Below are 23800 nucleotides of genomic sequence, written 5' to 3'. Positions count from 1 at the left end.
AATTATTTATAGGCCGCTAACTAAAATATTCCAAAAGACACTTAGAACAGGGGATGTGCCAACTGACTGGAAGACAGCAAATGTCAAACCAATCCACAAGAAAGGGGACAAAACTGAGCCAGGAAATTACAGACCAATCAGTCTCACCTGCATCACCTGTAAAATGTTGGAAAAAATGATTAGACAGAAAATAGAGGATCATCTTAATGAAAACCATATTCTTGGAGATAGTCAATATGGGTTTAGACGAGGCAGATCATGTCTTACTAATTTATTGGAATTTTATGAACATGCAACTGCAGCTGTAGATCATGTGAAAGCATATGATATGACATACTTAGATTTTCAGAAAGCTTTTGATAAGGCCAAAGACTGATCCTCAAATTGGAAGCTGTAGGCATTCAGGGTAATGTAAGTAGATGGATTATGAACTGGTTGATATGTAGGAAACAGAGGGTGTTGTTTAGAGTCAGTATTACGGCCTTTGCTTTTTCTAATCTATATTAATTATCTGGACTCGGCAGCACAGGTTATTCAAAGGGACTTAGATAATATTCAGTTGTGGGCCGACACCTGGCAGATGAAATTCAAGCTAACAAAAGGTAACAAAAACGTCCACTATAATTACACTATGGGAGGAATGGAACTAGATGAAGTAACGCATGAGAAAAACCTAGGAGTCTATGTGAACTCCTCACTTTCTCCATCCAAACAATGTGGGGAAGCAGATGTGTGTCCCTGCAGATCTGGAAAAGCTCCTCTGGTTTGATGTGGTCGATGCCTTTCATGATTTTGAAGACTTGAATCAAGTCCCCATGTAGTCTCCTCTGTTCCAGGGTGAAGAGGTTCAGTTCCTCAGTCTCTCAGTAGGACATTGCCTTCAGACCTGGGATAAGTCTGGTTGCTCTCCTCTGAACTGCCTCTAGAGCAGCAATATCTTTCTTGAAGTGTGGAGCCCAGAACTGTCCACAGTATCCAGATGAGCTCTAACTAGTGCATTGTACAGTCTGAACATCACTGCCCTTGTGCTCAAATCTACACTTTTGACAATATACCCTGACATCCTGTTTGTCCTAGGTCTTTCTCATGCGTTACTTCATCTAGTTCTGTTCCTCCCATAATGTAATTATAGTGGACATTTTTGTTACCTGCATGTAATACCTTGCACTTGTCCACATGGAATTTCATTTGCCAGGTGTCGGCCCACAACTGAATATTATCTAAGTCCCTCTGAATAGCCTGTGCTGCCGAAATTGTATCTGCTGAGCCACCTATTTTAGTATCATCTGCAAATTTGACAAGTTTGCCAACTATCCCAGAGTCCAGATAATTAATATAGATTAGAAAAAGCACAGGCCCTAGTACTGATCCCTGTGGAACTCCACTAACAACCTCACTCCAGTTAGAAGCGACTCCTCTAATCGACACCCTCTGTTTCCTAGACATCAACCAGTTCATAATCCATCTACTTACATTACCCTGAATGCCTACAGCTTCCAATTTGAGGATCAGTCTTTGGTGTGGAACCTTATCAAAAGCTTTCTGAAAATCTAAGAATATCATAGCATATGCTTTCACATGATCTACAGCTGCAGTTGCATGTTCATAAAATTCCAATAAATTGGTATGACATTTGCTGTCTTCCAGTCAGTTGGCACATTCCCTGTTCTAAGTGTCTTTTGGAATATTTTAGTTAGCGGCCTATGAATAATTTACCTCATTTAGTTAAGTGCTGTTGGAAATATACCATCTGGCCCAGGTGATTTGTTTGTTTTTAAATCTGCTAGTCCCTTTAGTACCTCCTCCTCATTTATCCTGAATATATTATTTGTATTTTGTATCATCTCTATCCTCTTTGTATGCGCTATACAACATTTTCTTTCTCTTTATATTTTTTGCATACTTCTATTAAACCAACCGAAAAAAAACTAAAAAATTATCCTTACAGACCTAAACATTACACCAGACACCTCAAACACAAACCTTAAATTGGTTTGCATTTCTTGACTCTAATATGCACATATGTGTGAGATTCTCCCAAGTCGACTTGTGTTTGAATAAACTTCTCTGATCAACGCTCTCTACCTCTCCAGTCTGAGTTATTGAAGGGAAACTCCCAGCTGGGCTATTGCTGCCGTTTCTTCACTTACCACTCCAGACGTAGAGAAGGCTGGTCCTTTTTGGCAATGTTGTGTTGCCAATGACTCAGAGTGATTACATCCTGTGATGCACGACACATCACGAACAGTCTTTTGGGAACTCTCCACTGTCAACATGTACAAATACAGAGGCACAGTGCAGATGCAACAGTTATCTGAACACTGGTCAAATGTCAAGAGAGAAATAATGTAAACATGGAAATGTATTGTAGCACTGAAGGAGGAGGAATGTTAAATGGATAATTACAATTTTGAAATTTCCCATTTGCCATTTGCCCAATGCGAGAGGTTCTTAGCTTGAGATTATTATTACAAGGTCTATATCACCAGCCATGTTAGCAGGGATAGAACACACCATATATAGAATTGTTTCCTTTGCTGGTTAAACATCTCATGGCAATGAATCCTTGCAAAGGGGGCGTGTGTGGGGTCAGTGGAAATGTACAGCATGCATTCTGAGTGCTGCTGTCCAAGAATGAGTTGCATCTCACATCCATGAAGATTAAAGTCTCGGAAAGATAAATGAGCTTGTGCACCTTGAATAAGAACTTGCCCCCGCGCTGACTTCTTGATTAGAGTTAGATTTAAAATACCCCACATCAATATCACCTGCCTTTTATAATTATTGGCTTTACTTTCCATCATATCTTACTGTGCAGGATGTCCATTACTCTGCTGCTTTTCGGATGCGCAGAGATTTACCAGCTTGACTATATTACCATTCCAGGGGGAAGAAAGAAACATTAGTTTCTGCAAAGGGCTTCTAACGCTTGATAGAAAAGACTCTCTGTAACTCACTGCTAACGCACTGTGGACTGAAACACAAATTACTTCATCCTTATCATTTCCTGTCATTCGGTTATGAGAATTTTTCTGAGATGACTTGCTTTTGGAGTAATGAGGTAACTGGGGAAACATTCAGTCAATTGAGAAGTATGCAACCTGTGAGAATGAATGTGCTGTGTCTGTATGGCACTTATTCTAGATTCTAGTGGTGCACAGTAGTACCGGTACCAGTGGTGCACCATGCTACCTAAATGTAGCAGTTCTGATACCGTGGACTTTCAGGAGTACCGGTACCACCATGAAACATGATGCTACTGTGAAAGACAGTACCAGGAGACGATCCTGCCATTGTGCATTCAGTCTGAAAAACAACTAAAATGTTCCTCAACAAAAAAAGTCATGCTACCAGTTTGATTTGGGATTATTGAAGCCAAAATGCAGAAAATGTGTAAAAGAAATTCAGGCAAAAGAAGGCAATACAAAACATTTATCAGATCGATATTCAAGTGTGTTTGCAGAAGTCAAACAGTAGGATTGTAAAATGATTAAGCTTTCTGCACTATTTAACCCTCAGAACACTAACCTCAGGGAGAATGCACTACTCATCAGAACTACAGCGCTCACACACATCAGAGCGCTTCGTATAGCACAGCAAATTATTGAATTTTACATAGCAAATATATTTATTATATAAAACCTATATCACAAGAAATGTAAGACATTTAAGTCATTCTTTCTATTATTCATTTATTTTGGAATTAGTACAGATATGGGCATTAGCAAAGAAACAGATGCCAATTCTATTCTCCAAAAAGCAATGTTTTCAAAATTAACCCGGCTTATAAACACTTAAAAAAGTCATATATACAAGTCTTCTGCATGTTCTTTTTTTAAATACAAAAAACACAGATGTTTACAAATAACAATTTAAGTGATATCATCAGTTTTGCAAGTAGCACGCCTATTTAGAAGCTCATCAAAGCAAAACAAAAAGTAATTTATTCATATAAATTGGTCAATATGTTTACCAATACAACCATAATACACTTGTTGTATTGTTCCTTTACCATATATAGGCACTGTTATGTTATGTTGTAATATGATAAGGTTTACTGCCCACACAATGCAACCAGACATTCATCCACAGTGACGTGGGGGCCTGGATTGTAAACAAAGGGTAATCGCTGGACCCACTTGATGGGGATGAATACAAGTTGGAAGGATACACACAGTTTAGGAGAGACAGAGGGGGTGGGGTAGCATTATATGTGAAAAATGACATTGAGGCAGAAGAACTTGTATTAGATCCCAGTAATGGAACAGAATCTTTGTGGGTGAAACTTTTGAACAAGAGATCTGGAGGATTAGCGGTAGGAGTGTGATACAGACCACCAAACTCAGATATTCAGAAAGATGCTGCATTGTACAGTGTAATCAGGACTGCATGTAGCAAGGATGTGGCTGTTATAATGGGGGATTTCAATTTCCCAAACTTAGATTAGGAAAGCCCAGTGGGGACTACGGAAGCAGAAATCAAAATGGTTGAGATGGTAAATGATTGCTTTCTAACTCAATTTGTCAGGGAACCAACCAGAGAGAGTGCATGTATTGACTTGATCTTTTCAAATGACCAAGATAGAGTCAGGGGGACAGTAGTTAGAGAACCAATGGCAAACTGTGATCACAATATGGTTAGCTTTGAGGCATTCTTTCAGAAAACAAGGTCCAAGTCTAAAACAATGGTCTACAATTTTAGAAAAGCAAACCTTGAAGGTATGAGACGGCACTAAGTAGAGATAGACTGGAGCACATTGGATACAGAGTCATTTGAAAATGGATGGGTATATTTTAAGAATATACTACTTGAGGCTCAGGAGCAATTTGTACCAAAATTTAGCAAATTGAGGACCAAAAAACACTGGCCAAAATGGTTTAATAGAGGTATGCAAAAAAATATAAAGAGAAAGAAAATGTTGTATAGCGCATACAAAAGGGATGGTGACGAAACAAAATACATAGAATATGTTGAGCTGCAAAGAGATCTTAAGAAAGGGATCAGAGGAAAGCAAAGAGGGAAATAGAAAGAAACAAAGCTCTTGGAGCTAAAACCAATGCAAAGAGCTTTTTTCAATATTACAACAGCAAGCGGTCAATAAAGGAGGAAGTGAAACAGATAAAGGGCAAAAATTGAGGTATCTTGGAAAATGAACAAGATGTGGCAAATGTTCTAAATGAGTATTTCACAGAGGTTTTTACAAAAGAAAAAACAGATGACATGCCACAGGTTGACAATCAGTCCAGTCAAACCCTAAGAGAGATCAGGATAAATGAGGAGGAGGTACTAAAGGGACTAGCAGAATTAAAATCAAACAAATCACCTGGGCCAGATGGGATATTTCCAACAGCACTTAAAGAAATGGGGGAAATTATTTATAGGGCGCTAACTCAATTATTCCAAATGACACTTAGAACAGGGGATGTGCCAACTGACTGGAAGACAGCAAATGTCAAACCAATCCACAAGAAAGGGGACAAAACTGAGCCAGGAAATTACAGACCAATCAGTCTCACCTGCATCACTTGTAAAATGTTGGAAAAAATGATTAGACAGAAAATAGAGGAGCATCTTAATGAAAACCATATTCTTGGAGATAGTCAACATGGGTTTAGAAGAGGCAGATCATATCTTACTAATTTATTAGAATTTTTTGAACATGCAACTGCAGCTGTAGATCATGTGAAAGCATATGATATGATATACTTAGATTTCCAAAAAGCTTTTGATAAGGTTCCACACCAAAGACTGATCCTCAAATTGGAAGCTGTAGGCATTCAGGGTAATGTAAGTAGATGGATTATGAACTGGTTGATGTATAGGAAACAGAGGGTGTCGATTAGAGGAGTTGCTTCTAACTGGAGTGAGGTTGTTAGTGGAGTTCCACAGGGATCAGTACTAGGGCCTGTGCTTTTTCTAATCTATATTAATGATCTGGACTCTGGGATAGTTGGCAAACTTGTCAAATTTGCAGATGATACTAAAATAGGTGGCTCAGCAGATACAAGCTTGGCAGCACAGGCTATTCAAAGGGACTTAGATAATATTCAGTTGTGGGCCGACACCTGGCAGATGAAATTCCATGTGGACAAGTGCAAGGTAATACATGCAGGTAACAAAAATGTCCACTATAATTACACTATGGGAGGTACAGATCTAGATGAAGTAACGCATGAGAAAGACCTAGGAGTCTATGTGGACTACTCACTTTCTCCATCCAAGCAATGTGGGGAAGCAATAAAAAAGGCAAACAGAAAGCTAGGGTATATTGTCAAAAGTGTAGAATTGAGAACAAGGGAAGTAATGTTAAGACTGTACAATGTGATAGTTAGACCTCATCTGGATACTGTGTGCAGTTCTGGGCACCACACTTCAAGAAGGATATTGCTGCTTTAGAGGCAGTTCAGAGGAGAGCAACCAGACTTATTCCAGGTCTGAAGGGAAAGTCCTACTTGGAGAGACTGAGGGAACTGAACCTTTTCCCCCTGGAACAGAGGAGACTACGTGGGGACTTGATCCAAGTCTTCAAAATCTTGAAAGGCATCGACCACATCAAACCAGAGGAGCTTTTCCAGATCAGCAGGGACACACGCACCCGGGGACACAAATGGAAATTGGGCTTCAAGGCATTCAAAACGGGAAACAGGAGACACTTCTTTACACAGAGTCGTCACAATCTGGAATAAACTACCCAGCGATGTGGTAGAAGCTGAAAGTTTGGGAACATTTAAAAATAGACTGCATAGGATCCTTGGATCACTTAGATATTAATGGACACCAAACGAGCACGATGGATCGAATGGCCTCCTCTCGTTTGTAAACTTTCTTATGTTCTTATGAGTTTGTCACGGTCTCGTCGGCCCTGCCTTGTTTCTCTGTCATCAAAGCGTATGACACGGGACAAAACATGGAATATCTTTAGAGACATGGTGGCTGGAAATATTGAACTTCCACTCCAAAGGCTTGCTGTTGCTTCTCCTTTTGACTTGTACACTCCTGCCAAAATGAGCAACCCAATGTAGGCTTGCAAGAGGTTCACATCCAAGTCTTTCCAACTGTCCCCTCTAAGTTTGTCATCTTAAGTATATCCTTTTCCATTGATGGTGTTGCAAAGAGGTCAAATGCTGATTTTATGTCTTGGACATGGCTGACAGCGTATCTGGTGGGGCTTGGAACCATTTTGATGACATTAGCAGCACTAAGTTTACCTGTCGGGGAGAGGGACCATAATAACTTTCCATTTTTGGAGGGTAATGTGTCTGCTGGTGGTTGAGACAACAGGAGGATCAACACTAAGAGTCTCATTCTCATCAGAGGAGGATGTCTCATAATTAGGGTCTTCCTCAACATTATCCTCTGTCTCAGACACATTGTCCTCTATGTCACTTTCACTGTCAAAGAGCTGTGACTAAACCTCATTGACAGAAAACCTTTGCTTAGAGGTCATTTTCAATTGAGAGAGAGCCCACAGAGCACCACGAGAAATGGTTTAGAAGGCTGCTGTGCAAGCTTTTGTGTTTGCTCCTCCCCTATGTTGGGTGAACTATCAATGTCCTCGCGAATACTATGTTTTCCCCTCCGCCATGGCGCAGGAAATATCGAAGTTTTTGTGGGAATTGTTTTCCCCTCCCCCATGTTGTGTGAACTATCAGTGATTCTCACAATATTACAAGTATGATTATGTTTGGTTAGGGGCCTAAAGCAGAGGGAAGTTTTTTGAAGATTATGTTATAGTGACCTCAATCTCATCCAAAACAAATTTGATTTTTTTTAAAATATTTCTTATATGTTCTGACTGATGCTATAAAATGTTTACAGGACATTAAAAATATATAATGTTAATTTTATGCTTACCCAGTTGTCCCCATTACAAACTTCTTGCAGGATTTGCCATAACTCGTTGTTTGATTTTGGCTGCTTTTTGATTATTTTCATCTCCATGTAACAATACACAGCTTCAATTAAGATGAGGTCAGGGGTTTGAGTTGGTTTGAGTTGGCCAATCTAATACTGTGAGAGTGTTCCACCTGCAGACTTCCACTCCAAGTAGGTCTTAATTATGTTTGCAGAGTGTTTGTGGTCATTACCGTGCTGAAAAATAAAGTTTTTGCACCTCATAACTTATGAATATGTGATTTGTACTTGTATTTGTGATTTGTACCTGCATTTACAAGAACTAATAATTTGTACGCATATTAATCTTTTTGACAGTGATCTCCTTCCATATTCTGTGTACTGCTTGTTGCCTTTCTGAAAGAATGATTTCTTAGTTACAACACACCCTACAAGACCATTTTTGTAAAACTTCTTCTCACGGTCAAAGAGTGTACTTTGGTTCCTGATGACTCTGCCACATGCTGAACAAGAACTTCACTGAATTTCCTTCTGTCCCTCAAGGAAGTGACCTTTAAGTACTGCTCATCAGATGCAGACAGCTTTTTGGGTGTTCCACTGCATTCTTGGTCTTCAACTTTCCAGTTTCTTCAAATCCCTAATGGCAGCTTGAATACCACATCTTGAAAATTCGGTTAGGTGGGGTATTGCTCTGTGAGAATTGCCTTGCTGATACAAAACTATAATTTTAGGTCTGTCAAACGGTGTTAGCTTAGCCATTTCCAAATCAACTGCTATATTGTGAGATGGCTAGAAGAACACAAGTTTGGTTTCCAAACCTCTACTCGAGGCACCTCAGCTATTCCATGTATTTGTAAAATTCCACAACTAGCACACCTGGTTCAGTTAATCCATACCACATTAATTGGAATCAGGTGTGTTGGTGGTGAAATTGAACATAGAATGGCTGGGGTGCCTCAAGGAGAGGTTTGGAAACCAAGCCTGTGTTCTTCTAGCCATCTCACGACATATCAGTTGGTTTGGTAACAGGGCACCCTTGAAACAGAGACCTAGTTCGCACTGTGTTTTCCCTGGTTATATAAAGGTTAATAACACAAATATAAAATGCAGTAAAGATGTTTCAAAAGGTAGAGATTGTTTTATTTTCAAATATGTGTGAACATGCACTGTACCTTTCAGTTTTCAGCTTTTAACTGACTCAGATCATTTATGGTTTTGTAGATGAGATCTGATCTAAACAGAAGTGAAATGGGACTCTCTGAACACTAATGGGATAGTTATGGAGGTGTGTGATGTTCATTATTAATATTGCAGTCTCAGTTGTACAATACTAGACACTTCTTGTCTGTCCCAAAACATAGCCAAATGGATCTACGTTAAGTAAAATAAGGAATTCTTAAACAGATGCTGGGAAGTCATCTGAATTTTGGTCTTATTTCATTTACTGCTGATGTATACTACTATATGTATTTGCAGTGGTTCTCATGACACTTATTGGCAGCATATCACTGAAAGTGTAAATGTCAGTTCATGCGACTTGCTTAGTTTTGCAATGCAGTTATCCCATGACATGATATTCCATGGATTAAAACACATTGTTTGCTAATCCAAGTTTATCATTTTAAAAGGCTAATTGATCATTAGAAAACCCTTTTGCAATGATGTTAGCACAGCTGAAAACTGTGCTGAATAAAGAAGCAATACAACTGGCCTTCTTCAGACTAGTTGAGTATCAGCAATTGTGGGTTTGATAACAGGCTCAAGATGGCCAGAAACAAAGAACTTTCATCTGAAACTCATCAGTCTATTCTTGTTCTGAGAAATGAAGGCTATTCCATGCGAGAAATTGCCGAGAAACTGAAGATCTCGTACAACGCTGTGCACTACTCCCTTCACAGAACAGCGCAAACTGGCTGTAACCAGAATAGAAAGTGCAGTGGGAGGCCCCGGTGCACAGCTGAGCAAGAGGACAAATACATTAGAGTGTCTAGTTTGAGAAACAGACACCTCACAGGTCCTCAACTGGCAGCTTCATTAAATAGTAACCACAAAACACGTCAACGTCAACAGTGAAGAGGCAACTCCGGGATGCTTCTAGGCCTTCTAGGCAGAGTTGTAAAGAAAAAGCTCAGACTGGCCAATAAAAAGGAAAGATTAAGATTGTCAGAAGAACACAGACACTGGACAGAGGAAGATTGGAAAAAAAAGTGTTATGGACAGACGAATCTATCTTCGAGGTGTTCGGATCACAAAGAACATTCGTGAGATGCAGACCAAATGAAAAGATGCTGGAGGAGTGCTTGACACCATCTGTCAAGCATGGTGGAGGCAATGTGATGGTCTGGGGGAGCTTTGGTCGTGGTAAAGTGGGAGATCTGTACAGGGTAAAAGGGATTTTGAAGAAGGAAGGCTATCACTCCGTTTTGCAACGCCATGCAATACCCTGTGGGCGACGCTTGACTGGAGCCAATTTCCTCCTACAACAGGACAATGACCCAAAGCACAGCTCCAAACTATGCAATAACTATTTAGGGAAGCTGCAGTCAGCTGATATTCGGTCTATAATGGAGTGGATCTCTGGATCACTGGATCTCAACTAGAATGCCAAAGGTCTGCAAGGCTGTAATTGCTGCAAATGGAGGATTGTTTGATGAAAGCAAAGTTTGAAGGACACAATTATTATTTCAATTAAAAATATTTATTTCTAACCCTGTCAATTACTATTTCTCCTATTCATTTTGCTGTTTGACCTATTCAAACTAATTTCATGTATGTTTTCATTGAAAACAAGGACATTTCTAAGTCAATGGTAGTGTATATTAAATATACACATACACCTACTCACACAAACATACATGTATGTATACATGCATGTATATATACACACACACATACACACACACTACAATGCAGAAAGAATAAAGAGAAGTCTCCTGTTTTATGTTCCCTTTTAAAGGTTTTCTCCTGTCCAATTTCCATTCAGTTGCAGTAGATCTCTAGCATTTATTGCAGTGGTACGTGCCTTCAGAGGATAAGTCAAGGTCAAGTAAGGTTTCTCACACCAGAGCAGAGAGGTCTGCTGTGGCAAAACCTTTCCCCATCTTGTACAAACTGGTTCTCCTTAATAACACTGGCATAATTTTGTATGGCTAAACCCACAGCTGAGCTAGAAAAGCTGCCAGGTGACACCCCACACTGGGGGACACATTAACAATATACTGAGGTTCTGCACAGACAGGAAGACTCACCTTGATATTACAGGATATGTTTTCAAGAACAGTTTGAATCTGCTTTTCCAATAGTCACGTATACAAAGGAGGGGGTCAAATGTGCCACCAAGGGTTTAATCCACCTTTAGTTTGCTCACATGCACTGAAAGAACAGCATCATTGCACACCAAAGCACGAAACAGTACAACCAAATTATGAAATGACGTTTTCAACATTCGATTTAATTGAGATGTTACAGAATCCTCTGCCGACATTACAATACAAAAAAAAAAAAAAAAAAGACACTTCTGTAAATCACCTAGTACAGCAAAATGCAATGCAAGAGTCTCTTTAAATGAACAATCTCACAAACTAAACGTCTGGTGATCTAAGTGAAAAGGTAATTTTTGTTCCCCATCTCACCTTTTCTCTTAACGAAGAATACATAGGATATTTTTACAGAGGAGGGGTGGGTAGGAGTATAAAAGTATAGCCAGAATTTAAACACTGAGGACTGTATGCATATTGCAAAAAGAGATATGATTGGTCTTTCAGTATTTAACAAATAGACAATTTCATGATACCAGCTTAAGTGTGGTTTTAAAACAAGGACATAAAAAGCTGTAAAATAGCATAATTGATTTGATTTTGCAGAATAATTTCACTGCATGGAATCATTTGAATGCCACTGTATTTACGGCATTAAAAGCACCTACAGATGTACAGTAATGTGGAAGAAATGCAATGGTAATTTATACACACAAATCTACACAATTAAAAGTTAACACCTTCAAATCTAAAATATCTGACCTTATTTTAACAATGACTGTGTGCGTTTGTTTAAGGTTATGCATGAGGTTGAAGACTTATGTCCTTGTTTTATAATTAAAGAAATGCTGAAGGTATTTTTTCTCTCTCTCCACAAGGGTGTCACCTAAAACGTGAGGCTTGCTTTATTGGGGGAAAAAAAAAAATGTAGGTCTGAAACATGGATTATTATTGAGATCAGGAGATGCAGGGTATTTCAAAGAACTAGAAGGAAGTGTTGTATGAATTGGACACTTCCAATTACGTATACTGTTGGAAATATTTACAGCTGAATTTGAGGAAAGTCTACACTAATAGCACTACAAAAATAATCCTAATTTTTTAACAGAGATTGTATCTGAGGTTATATTAAAAAAAAAATCCCAAATGAATAGTTAGTCTAATCTGTACACGGTGAAGTTCTCCTCAGGAGGGGCCGGGGATTATAAATATAGATCTAAAAGGAAAAAAAAGAAAAAAGTGAAATACAACACACACTGGAAATGGCACTGTCCTAAATGGTGCTGGTTGGGTACAGTGGGTTGCATTCAGACAGTTTCTAGGAAAGACCCCTGCATCCCACTCCCCACCAGTTTCCTGTGATGGGAGCCACAGTAAAAACACTGTAACACAGCCCCCCTCCACCCCACAAACCCCTGTTACCCCCCCAATCTCCTGCACCCACTCTGCTTATCGCTGCTCCATCTTCACTTTCGGTGGCTTGAGAAAAGAGCGATTCTTCTTCTCTTTCTTAGTCTTGCCTTTGGCTTGGAAGGTCCGCCAGCTGTCCACGCGGCCATCCCTCGTTTCCTGATTAGCGATATACAGTTACATCAGTGGATCTTCATAGCAAACAAGGGCACAAGCAAACGTGTGTTAACTGCCGAGGCGCACATCGCTGCTCCAGGGAGAGAATTTCTGATCCAACTCAATGCATCTGAAGGTTTCTGGAAATTAGGGGGGTGCTGAAAAGGTAATCTCACAATGTATGTAAAATTGTGCGACATGATTGTCAAAATAACTTTTATATATTTAATTTATCAGAGCATGCCATATAGTGAAAATTACAAATATTGAAAGGACTATACTGGGAATTGAAATTCACAATATAATAAAGGCAACTGATTAATTGTTTGTGTCCATTATACCTATGCAGTCCAAACAATGACAATCATATCAATTTAAATCCTTGTTGATGAATGCAAGCCACTGGTGAATAAGAAAGACTTTACATATTACATTAAATACTTCGAGGTTGTTTTGAGACCCCAGTGGCCATTTACAAACATTCACAAATATCCACAGACTCCTCTATAATCAGACAGAGCAGAAGGCAAGGTTTAAAGGATTTTCTCATGGGAAATTTGGCCAAGAACTACTTATCAATTTGCTTACAAATACATAAGCTGGAAGATTCACTTTCACTGCATTCATATCATGGTATTTTACGCTTATTACAGCACTTTTTTGCACTTACAAAACTTCCCAATTTAGTCAGAATTGTTTTCACAAATGTACACCATCACTACATCCTTCCTGCTCAATATGCAGTGTGAATGTTGCAATCTACTTATACAAGAGTTAACAACTGTCAGCCTTCCTGTTCTGTAGCCAGATCTGTGCCATCTCACGTGGACTTTACTTACATTTACTGATTTGATGAGGACTGAAAAGGAAATTTTAAATAAATAATAATCTTGAATGGGCCTCAAACACGACTGGCACACAAAGATGGGCAGAGGGAATCAAAAGAATGTATCCAGTACTGCTATACATGGAATACAAAAGTATTCCAGTGATGCGAGAATAATAAGCTTTGGTGTGCTACACTTTTTTGCTTTTACTGGCCTGCAAAATGGCCCTACAGAACATTTATGGCTGCAAGGAATCATTTTTATCATCCAAAATAAATAAATAAATAAATACAAAAAAAAAATACTACATGGGAATTGTAACTTCAGAGAAAGATTGTCCACTGAATCTCTCAAATTAACACAGCTTGCCAATTCTTCAGTGGCATAGACTAGCTGTAACATGAATTCAGACTTCCAAATGGTCTTAGAATGGTCTAAACTAAAATCACTCAAATTGCTATGACTAATAGAAATGCGCCACCTCCTGGAGACAAAATGCCACACAGCAATAGCATGCTGTGAACATAACCCAGAGGCATTAAGGAAGGCACTGGCTTCCTAAAATACAGCCCCACGCAAAACTGAAGAATGACACAGACAATGTAAATGCTCTTCAGATATGGACATAAGAAATGTATCCTCTCACACTTGGGACAAAACAAAACTACAATAAATCTTCCAAGTCTGTACCTCAAAGTTTTTCTGCCACTCCCTCTCCCGTTTGGCTTTCTCCTGCGCTTCAATTTCCTCCTCCCGTTGTCGTTTCCTGAAAAACAAAACAAAAAAGAAAGGAACTATTTAGTGACTAAAATGAAGTTACAAGATAATTCTGTGTTGGGAGTTTTATCGTCCCCCTTTCAGATATTTTCTAATAATTTGATTGAGGAACGAAGGCCTGACTTGAATCCTGCTCAGAATCTGTGGAAAGACAAATTGCACCAAGACAGTGTGCTAAGCTGGCAGAGACTTCCCTAAATACTTTTTCTGTAATTAATGCTAATTGAGTTGAGGGATCTGAATACTTATGCAATCGACATATTTCAGTGTTTTCTTATCTTATAGTTACAAGTATTCTGTTTGAGCATTCAGGTTTTGAATTAAATATTAAGTTAAAATGTGTATGCATCATTTTATAATTTCACAAAATGGGACATCATAGGATGGTAGTTTTTCAAGGCGCTGTATATAATATAAATGTATTGTTGACATCAATGGTGAGCACAGGATTCACATTGATAAGAATGGTGGGAAAACATTTACATTGATAATGACAAACACACAGGGACAGAAAAAGAGATGGACACAATCAGGCAGATAGAGGTAGATGAGGGAAGCATCACAGTGCTATACAGTGAGGGAAAAAAGTATTTGATCCCCTGCTGATTTTGTACGTTTGCCCACTAACAAAGAAATGATCAGTCTATAATTTTAATGGTAGGTGTATTTTAACAGTGAGAGACAGAATAACAACAACAAAATCCAGAAAAACGCATTTCAAAAAAGTTATAAATTGATTTGTATGTTAATGAGGGAAATAAGTATTTGACCTCTTCGACTTAGTACTTGGTGGCAAAACCCTTGTTGGCAATCACGGAGGTCAGACGTTTCTTGTAGTTGGCCACCAGGTTTGCACATCTCAGGAGGGATTTTGTCCCACTCCTCTTTGCAGATCCTCTCCAAGTCATTAAGTTTTCCAGGCTGACGTTTGGCAACTCGAACCTTCAGCTCCCTCCACAGATTTTCTATGGGATTAAGGTCTGGAGACTGGCTAGGCCACTCCAGGACCTTAATGTGCTTCTTCTTGAGCCACTCCTTTGTTGCCTTGGCTGTGTGTATTGGGTCATTGTCATGCTGGAATACCCAACCACGACCCATTTTCAATGCTCTGGCTGAGGGAAGGAGGTTCTCACCCAAGATTTGAAAGTACATGGCCCCGTCCATCGTCCCTTTGATGCGGTGCAAATACTTTTTTCCCCTCACTGTAGGTCACAATACACTGAACAAATTACATGTTCAACTTGAGTGAGGCATCAACTCTTGTGCATTTAGGCAGATAAAAATGGTGCTTCAAAACATTATCAGTTAAAACAATTTGCTGAAGATATGGTTTTCAGCATACGGGCAACATAACCATAGCATTCTGTAACACATGGATCAGGAATGAGAGGCCGCTGGCTTTAAAAAGTGTGTATCCCATGCCTCGATGTTCTAGTGTCGCTGTTTCTTGATTTGAAGTCTGTAAAAGTCCCACTACCTCTCATGCATGTCCTTGGCCTCCCTCTCCTTCCTCTTGATCTCCAGTTCTGCAAACAATTTCATCGTCTGCTTATACACCGCCTGCCTGAACTGAGAGAGAAACATTGCAGGTATGACACGCAGCAATTCATAAATATTACAACATACGCAATAATCACATTAGGTAGATGTTTGATCATAATAATGATGATTATTATTAGTTACATATAGTCTGTATAAACTGAAGGTGTTGGCCTAAAGTTTATTCACGAGGAAAGGTTTATCAACAAACCGTGCTCGTGTTATGAAGCTTATACGCAACTCTGAACCCTGCAGCTATTAACACAATCCTCAGCATTACTATGCAGTTAAAGTACATAAAATAAAATCCAAGCATAAGGTTTTTTTTCATTCCTCTACTTGAATTCATTTTATTTCCATTCCTCTGTGCTCAGAAATGAAATCTCCTTATTTACCGATTTTATTCCTTTATTTTTTCTCAATAATAATTTAGGTATACCAGATCACAAAAGCATCAAGCAAAGTTAGCAACAGTCTGACACAGGTGCAGCATGCAGCGTGGGTTTTGTTTTGTGTGAAAACATGGCGGAAGGCAGTGAAGCGCTCGGGAGCATCCTTTTTTTTTTTTTTTTTTTTTTAACAGTTTTGTCAAAACCAGTCCCCGTTTCTGCAAGGGGCATGTTCTAGCCATATAGGTCCGTGTCATTGGTCAACAGCTTGAGAGTGCTGATTGGACAGACTCGGAGAGACTCACAGTGAGAGCCAGCCTGAGACTCATAGTACACTGGTTCTGGTGTTTTATATGAGTGCAACAGCTTAGTGTTTTGCAGGGTCTCTATATTACTGTGCTCTGTGCTTGTCAGATGTGATGAATGCACTTTAGCCGCCAGCCCTTGTTTAAAAACGCTGTTAATGTGTGTGTGTTTCGAGGTCCTTCATATAAACAGTTTGTGCGCTTTATCAATCTTACATCTCGTACACTTATTGCTGATGGATCTTCATTAGTTGAATATCATATAACCTTTCCTGTCCTTATAAGCTCCAGACACATACAGACATATGTACTGTACTTACCTGTGTAAATTGGAAGTTGTAAAATGTATTACACTTTGAATTGCTTTGTATAATGTAAATTTGAATTTGTAATGTTGATGCCTTGTACTTAACTGTATTCTTGCACTTTGTATTGCACTTATGTTGTAAGTCACCCTGGATAAGGGTGTCTGCCAAGAAATAAAAGTAATAATAAATGTAAATGTTAGACATTGTCCGATTAAAACGCAGGTATTGTTTTAGCTCGGCGTTTGCGGTGTGCATCCGATATGCGAGTGTTTATGTTTACAAAATGTAAATCGTGTTCAGTCCATATGGGTCAACAATTGCAATGAGCAGAAAGCAGCACTGACTGATGATCACATCGCAATTGACCTGCCTATCAAAACTCATTCAATGATTCACTGACTCTCGAGTCTGGCTGATTCGTTCATCTTAAGAAGAAACCAAGTTGTCTCAACTCATTGAGTGTTATAAAACTGAAGACCGTATGTCCCATGTTGGTTACACATTCCTTGCTTAGTGCACAATGAGAAATAACTCTTCATTTATATCTCATATGTGTGTGTGTGTGTGTGAGAGAGAGAGAGAGAGAGAGAGAGAGTGCGAGAGATTAAATGTAGTTTAACAAATTACAAAATTCTAAATCTTAATTCCTATATTGGCTTTGTTGCAAATCAATATTAAATCGAGGGCGGCATTGTGCTTTGGCAACATTTAACTTGTGTTTAACTTGTGCAGTGTTGATCTGTCAATCAAATTGGGCATACAGCATTTTGCTGCGTGCTGAATAAATACCACAGATGAATTCCATACTCGTTCGAGAGTTCTTGTAAAAAACAATGATTTACTCAAATGCATTTAACCATTTAACCATATATATATATAAGATTACATTTAGATGTGTTGGATAAATAATGTTAATGCTTCAAACTGTTATCTTCAGGACTCTAAATATATATTTGTCACAACTATATTTAATTTAACCCAGTGAACCAAATACAGTTTTATCTCCCTTTTGTGAGGTGTAGTTTGTGAACACCTTGTTCTTTACAGTTTAAACAAATCTATCTAACAATCCTGTTACGGTCTGCATTGGTTGTTTTCATGTCATAGAATCAGTGAATGGAATGAACTAATTGAATCAATTAACCAAACTAAACTGAATCAAATGAATCGAGTAATTAAAAATAGTCTAACTGCCCATCACTACTGTACTGCGACAGCTCTCACTGTCTGAGTCTCTCCGAGTCGGTCCAATCAGTGCTCATAAGCTGTTGGCCAATGACGCGGATCTATTAGGCTAGAACACGTCCCTAGTAGAAACGGGGAGAACACGTTATATAGTTTAGTCACCCAACCAACAGATTTTGTTCATTAAAATCCGGCAGTCGTTGACTTGGTTCATGCACATTGCTTTACTTGTGCTGCTTTTATATGCACATTTGATTTGATTACTTAAGGTTGTGTTCATTAAAACCTGCACTAGGGAAACTTTCACCTCTCATGGCCACATGGTGCCATCTTTAATGTTAATGTTATTGTTTTTATGTTTATGAACACAAAAAGTGCATAGTGATGCTAATTTTATGTGTTGTTTGTTGGTTTTAAATATACAACTTGGTGAAATGATTTCAGTGTGAGTATCAGTACTTTTTGAACATTTCCAGCACATTTTAACAATACTGTGATAATACTGATAACCCTGATAATTTTGGTCACTATAATCATGATATGAAATTTTCATACCGTTTCATCCCTACTGAACAGTTATTTTCTCACAAAGACATCGGAAGAGGATTTTGTGTTAAATATCATTCAAAATAAATAAAAGTGCCCCCAACTCCCTTACCAATTCTGGGTCATCCTCCTCCACTACAGTCGGTTTTCCTTCCTTCTTCAGCTGCTTCTTCTTCTCTTTCATCTAATATGTTTTAGGAGGGGAAAAATAAAATCAGAAATTTTCTTTGAAGCAAAACAAACTTTTAAGGTAAAAGGTCAACTACAACAGTGTTTCTCTATCTTTCCCAGTGAAAGACACACAACCTCAAGGGTAAATTTCACACCAACCCCTCTGTCCCGCTACACAACACTTTTGGGTCACTTGAACAACATTATTTGATTGCCCGGCAGCGTGTTTGTCAGGCATTCACACCATGAGCCACAGATTAACGGATATGAGCGATCCTCACCGTGTGCTCCACGTACTCCTTGCCTGCGTGAATCACATCAACGGCCCTCTTCTTCTGCTCCGAATCCAGGAGCAGCTTGTAGGCTTTATCAACAGCTAGAGACAAGAGACTTTTATGCTTATCTATCACAAACCTCAAACAAGAACAGATACCCAGTCGCAGCCTGTTATAAGAAAACCCAGAACAACCTGTGAAGACTGAGCCTAGCCTGTGCGCTGAATGGAGACTTATTAGATGGGACCCACAGGCACCCACAGCAAAATAAGCGGTATGCAGATTCTGAAAAGCTGGGAGGTTTTTTGGAGACTAATAACACTGTGATTTCCCCCCCCCCCTCCACAGCACCATCACAACCAACGACAGGTATGAATCAGATACAGACCCTGGGGTAAAAACAGCATGTTTCACTGTACCTTCAAAGGCTTTCTGGGCCCTTTCTGGATCATCTTGGTTTTTGTCAGGATGGACCAGGATTGAGAGCTGCAAGAGTTCAAATTAATTGCAGAATCAGCCAGAAACATGATCTTTCCAATTAATATGGTGTTGATAAAGACACAGACATTCATTATTTTCAATGATTTTCACATATTCAATGTCTGAGCTAATTACATCTGCTAATTATTTGCCCGCTTACATCATCTTTGAGTACAGATAACTTTTCAAATTATCTTACATTCCAACATCAGGCCATAGAATAGAAGTTCACAGATGATCTGAAATTACCTGGCGAAACCTTTTCTTGATTTCATCATCTGTTATTTCTGGATCCAGCTGCAAGACCTAAGACATGGTCAAACATCATCAATAAGAATATCAGTCGTCCCATTCCCCTCGCCAAATGTATGAAGTATAACGAGTGAGAGAGTATATATACACTCACACACTGAATTATTAAGGGGAAGTAATAATTCATATTATAATGAATTTCAATATATTGATTTTGATATTTATGCATTGAAGTTTGATGCCCTCGCCTGGTACTACGTGCGGTACTGTAGTTAGTCTTGCATATCTTAGAAGTACGCCGTATGCAACAGGAGTGCCAGGACACTGTGCCTGTGGGAGGGTCCTGCTAAACTGAGTCCCTATCATGCTTTTGTGTTGTTATAGAGTTGGTTAATTGGGAATGATCAAGTAGGGTGAATGCGTGGGGATAGGTGTACTAACGTCAGGGGAGTTGGACCTGCAAGGTAGTCACGCATATTTGGGTTATATAGCGTGGGTTACTGCGGTTGCCTTAGTTGGCGCCCTTTGCATGGAGTGGAGCTGCTCTGCTTTGTGTATGCCTAATTCTGCATCTCACTACTACAATAAACCTGCTTGTGTTTGCACCGTAATTTTGTTTGGTTGTTAAAATATATATATGTATATATATGTATATGTAAAAATAACCAGAAAGCACACTTACTTCAAAAGGGTTCAAATTAAAATATGAAGCCCCTGGCCTGGTTAATCTTTCAATCTGTTGTTTGGGGGTTAAAACAGAGTCTCTCTTTTCAATCTGCTTCACCTGTTCAAGAAGAAATATATAATTATCATCATCAGATGAACAATTATAGACTTAAAACTTAAAAATAAAACGGAATAGTTCTGCACTCCTGTTACTTTGCTCAGACTTAAGATATCAGTGACAGCTCTGGCAATGACAGCAGTACAGTATACAGTATACAGTTTGCACAAGTGAAGTACACAGGGAGTTTCTTATTGCTTGAAAAGAAAATACATGCAGTATAATAATAACAGGAAGAGCTGGGCTTGTAAGTTTATCTTTAAAAGCAATTGTTAAGCATTTCTCTTAGCACGTAAAATGTTAATGTACATTAGTGTACCTTACTTCAACACCGATTACATCATATTACAGGGTTTGATGTAACCTACAAGAATGAATCTCAAATCCTACAATGGAAATCTAACATTGCTACATTAACCAATGTACCACTAAGTAATATATGACTTGTCATTCAAATCTGAAAATAAAGTCGCATACATTGTGCAGGCTTATCAAAACTTAATAACCACTATCAAAACATGAAGTGTGTGTGGTGGGGGTTTGCTACTGATACCTATGAGGCAACACGAAATAAACAATCACACTAGACCTGACGTAAACAGGCAGCCGCCACTGTCAAATAAATTACTATTTCACACGCAAATCTGATATATGTGTGTGTATAATATGCGTCAGTGATTTGATGTAATCCGTCTTTAACCTCGGTCTACAGCAGGAAACAGCAGCCTGTTTATACCAGCCATTCCCCAGAATTCCCCTCTTCACCCCGGCGCCAGCGCGGACTCTCCGGGGGACCCCTCTCCCAGACTGGATGCAGCCCACCATTATCCTTCCTGCTTATTCAACCACCCACTGTGGTTTTTAATCACACTTTCTTCGTTCCTGTCTCCCACATTGTCTCACCTCCGTGTAAAAAACCTGGAAAGCTTCGTCTCCAACATCAGTAGCAGTGCCCGGCTCTCCCCCTGCAGCCGCCATCTTGGCTCAACCACATATCACGTGGTGTGCCCTCTGACACGTGACTGTGGACTCTGATCTAGAGTTAATGGGATGCTGGGTTTGAGCGGAAGAGCGATTTATATTTTAATTATGTCCCGATATCCTCAGTATATTTAGTCGTGCACAGCTACACTGAACCATTTCTGTGAGATATAATGAATAACAGGAAGGTAAACCCCGTCAGATCATAGATATAAATGCATTTAGGCTGCCATGCGCCAACAGTTTGAGTGAGAATTCGCGCGGCCATCTTGAGTGATAATAATATCATTGTACTACAAATATTAAATATAAGAACGAATATTTGCGAATATAGTCCAGAAGACTAAGTACTACATGCATTTATTTATACGTAAATATATTTAAGTTGTTTTAAAATCCATTTTATGGAGATTGAATAAATTGTTTACTGCAATGTGTTACCGTTAGGGGCATATCTCAAAGCAGCGGGGTTTATTCTCACCTAAGATGGAGGACGGACCTCTCATTCATAGTATAGTACAGAAAGCCAGGCAGGTATAGCATTGATTCTGTTTGGAAAAAAAAGAGATGTAAGCAGCGGAGGAAGAGGGCAATTGCATGATAATGTGACCCTGGCCATGAAAAAATAAAAATGTCTAAATCAAAAACATCTTCATCAGTTTTTCTAAAAGGTGCATATTTGTGCATGTTTTATTACTTTTGTTCACTTGATGCATTTTCTTTCATTTTACAGCCATTGAAAGCAACATTCTAGGATCAATGTTTTATTGATACATTTGTAAATAGGGCCAACCGAACTCAATGGGTATGCAATATCAAGTAAATAATACTATATTTTACTGATACAAGGAAACTATTTGACAGCAGTTCAAACTGGTGTGTATAAAAAAACACACGTGCCATGCATGTTTACTTATGAGATAGAAAAAGTGTAAAAGCAAAATATATATTAAAATCATGAATAGCAGCACATATCAATGCCAATGCTATGCAAAGCAAATAGTCTCGTATTACACCATTTTGAATCCCTGTAAAATGGCCCCGGAAGTTAAAATATTATTATGGCATGGCATGAAAATGCGTTAACACGTATTAGGCCTAGTTTTTAATTTAAATTAAATTGTTAATGCAGACTGTATGATTACATATTTTTTCATATAGCATTTTTAAAGTGTTTTTAAAAAGCTAATATGAAGCATACAATGATTATTTTACACCATGTGTTTCTTAAGTTGCTGATAATTTATTATAAGGGTGTATTTATTTATTTATGTATGCAACCTTATTCTGATTATTTACTGCCATTATAGTTATATTTAATTTACATCATTATTATCGGATGATTACACCATGTAACGCATTTTTTTCAATCAATGAATAAATACAATAATCAGGCTTAATCTGATAAAATAAATTAATAATACATAAATGCACTTATAATAAACACAGATAAAACAATGATATAAAATACATATTATTATGACTGTAATACGTACAATAAATAAACGTATCATCATGTGTAATAACACTATGTAACACAATTTTTGTTCCTGGGTAGTAAGTGTTATATCCAATTGCTTATGCCTCAAAAGTATAGAAAATGTCTGTTATTCCCTATCTATTATGAACTTTGCTTTTGTGACCAGGACAGTGATATTTTGAAATGTAACTACAAAATGACTACAAAAGATTTAGAAGCGAGTAGTTTCTTAAGAAACTATCTCATTTTTGTATATAAATGCATGTTAATTTAGATTCATATGGTTTTTTTTCTGACTTTATGTGAATGAAAAGACACAAAGTTGCCCATTTCCTCATTGGATATAGTTAAATTTCAAAATATCACTGTCCTGGTCACAAAAGCAAAGTTTGTGGGGAATAATAGACATTTTCTATACTTTTGAGGCATAAGCAATTAGGAAATTTGCTTACTACCCAGGAACAAAAATTGTGTTACATAGTGTTATTACACATGATGATACGTTTATTTATTGTACGTATTACAGTCATAATAATATGTATTTTATATAATTTTTTTATCTGTGTTTATTATAAGTGCATTTATGTATTATTAATTTATTTGATCAGATTAAGCCTGATTATTTTATTTATTCATTGATTGATTTTTCTTTAGATTATTAAGCCTTAATACATTTATATTTTATTTATATGATGATGTAATATGTTTTCTATTATGTTTATTATTATGGTTATCTTAAAATATGTATTATTATCATAATTACAGTAATGATTTATTTAATATATACTCATTATTATGCTTTCAGTTTATTTTACTGTGTTACT

At 38.2% G+C, this 23800-nt stretch overlaps 1 protein-coding gene across 4 annotated transcripts; it reads right to left on the bottom strand.

The window, feature by feature from the left end:
• Positions 1-11284: 11284 nt before the first annotated feature.
• On the bottom strand, positions 11285-21546 carry dnajc8 (DnaJ (Hsp40) homolog, subfamily C, member 8). 4 transcript variants are annotated; one of them, XM_066717460.1, is made up of 10 exons: positions 21419-21545; positions 20414-20515; positions 19729-19785; positions 19419-19485; positions 19006-19100; positions 18666-18737; positions 15759-15850; positions 14195-14270; positions 12556-12680; positions 11285-12327 (listed from the first exon to the last, which is right to left on the bottom strand). In XM_066717460.1, exons 1-9 carry the CDS (start codon positions 21491-21493, stop codon positions 12561-12563), a joined length of 756 nt encoding a protein of 251 aa, XP_066573557.1. In that variant the 5' UTR covers positions 21494-21545; the 3' UTR covers positions 11285-12327; positions 12556-12560. The 4 variants fall into 4 exon arrangements, with proteins under 4 accessions (XP_066573557.1, XP_066573559.1, XP_066573561.1 ...); XM_066717462.1 differs by lacking the exon at positions 12556-12680; XM_066717464.1 differs by lacking the exon at positions 11285-12327 and having other exon boundaries at positions 12624-12712.
• Positions 21547-23800: the final 2254 nt, after the last annotated feature.

This window comes from Amia ocellicauda, chromosome 11 (assembly GCF_036373705.1).
Source record: "Amia ocellicauda isolate fAmiCal2 chromosome 11, fAmiCal2.hap1, whole genome shotgun sequence".
In the NCBI taxonomy this organism is placed as follows: Eukaryota; Metazoa; Chordata; class Actinopteri; order Amiiformes; family Amiidae; genus Amia; species Amia ocellicauda.
Note: the sequence above shows the minus strand (reverse complement) of the source record. Positions and strands in the feature narration are given on the sequence as shown.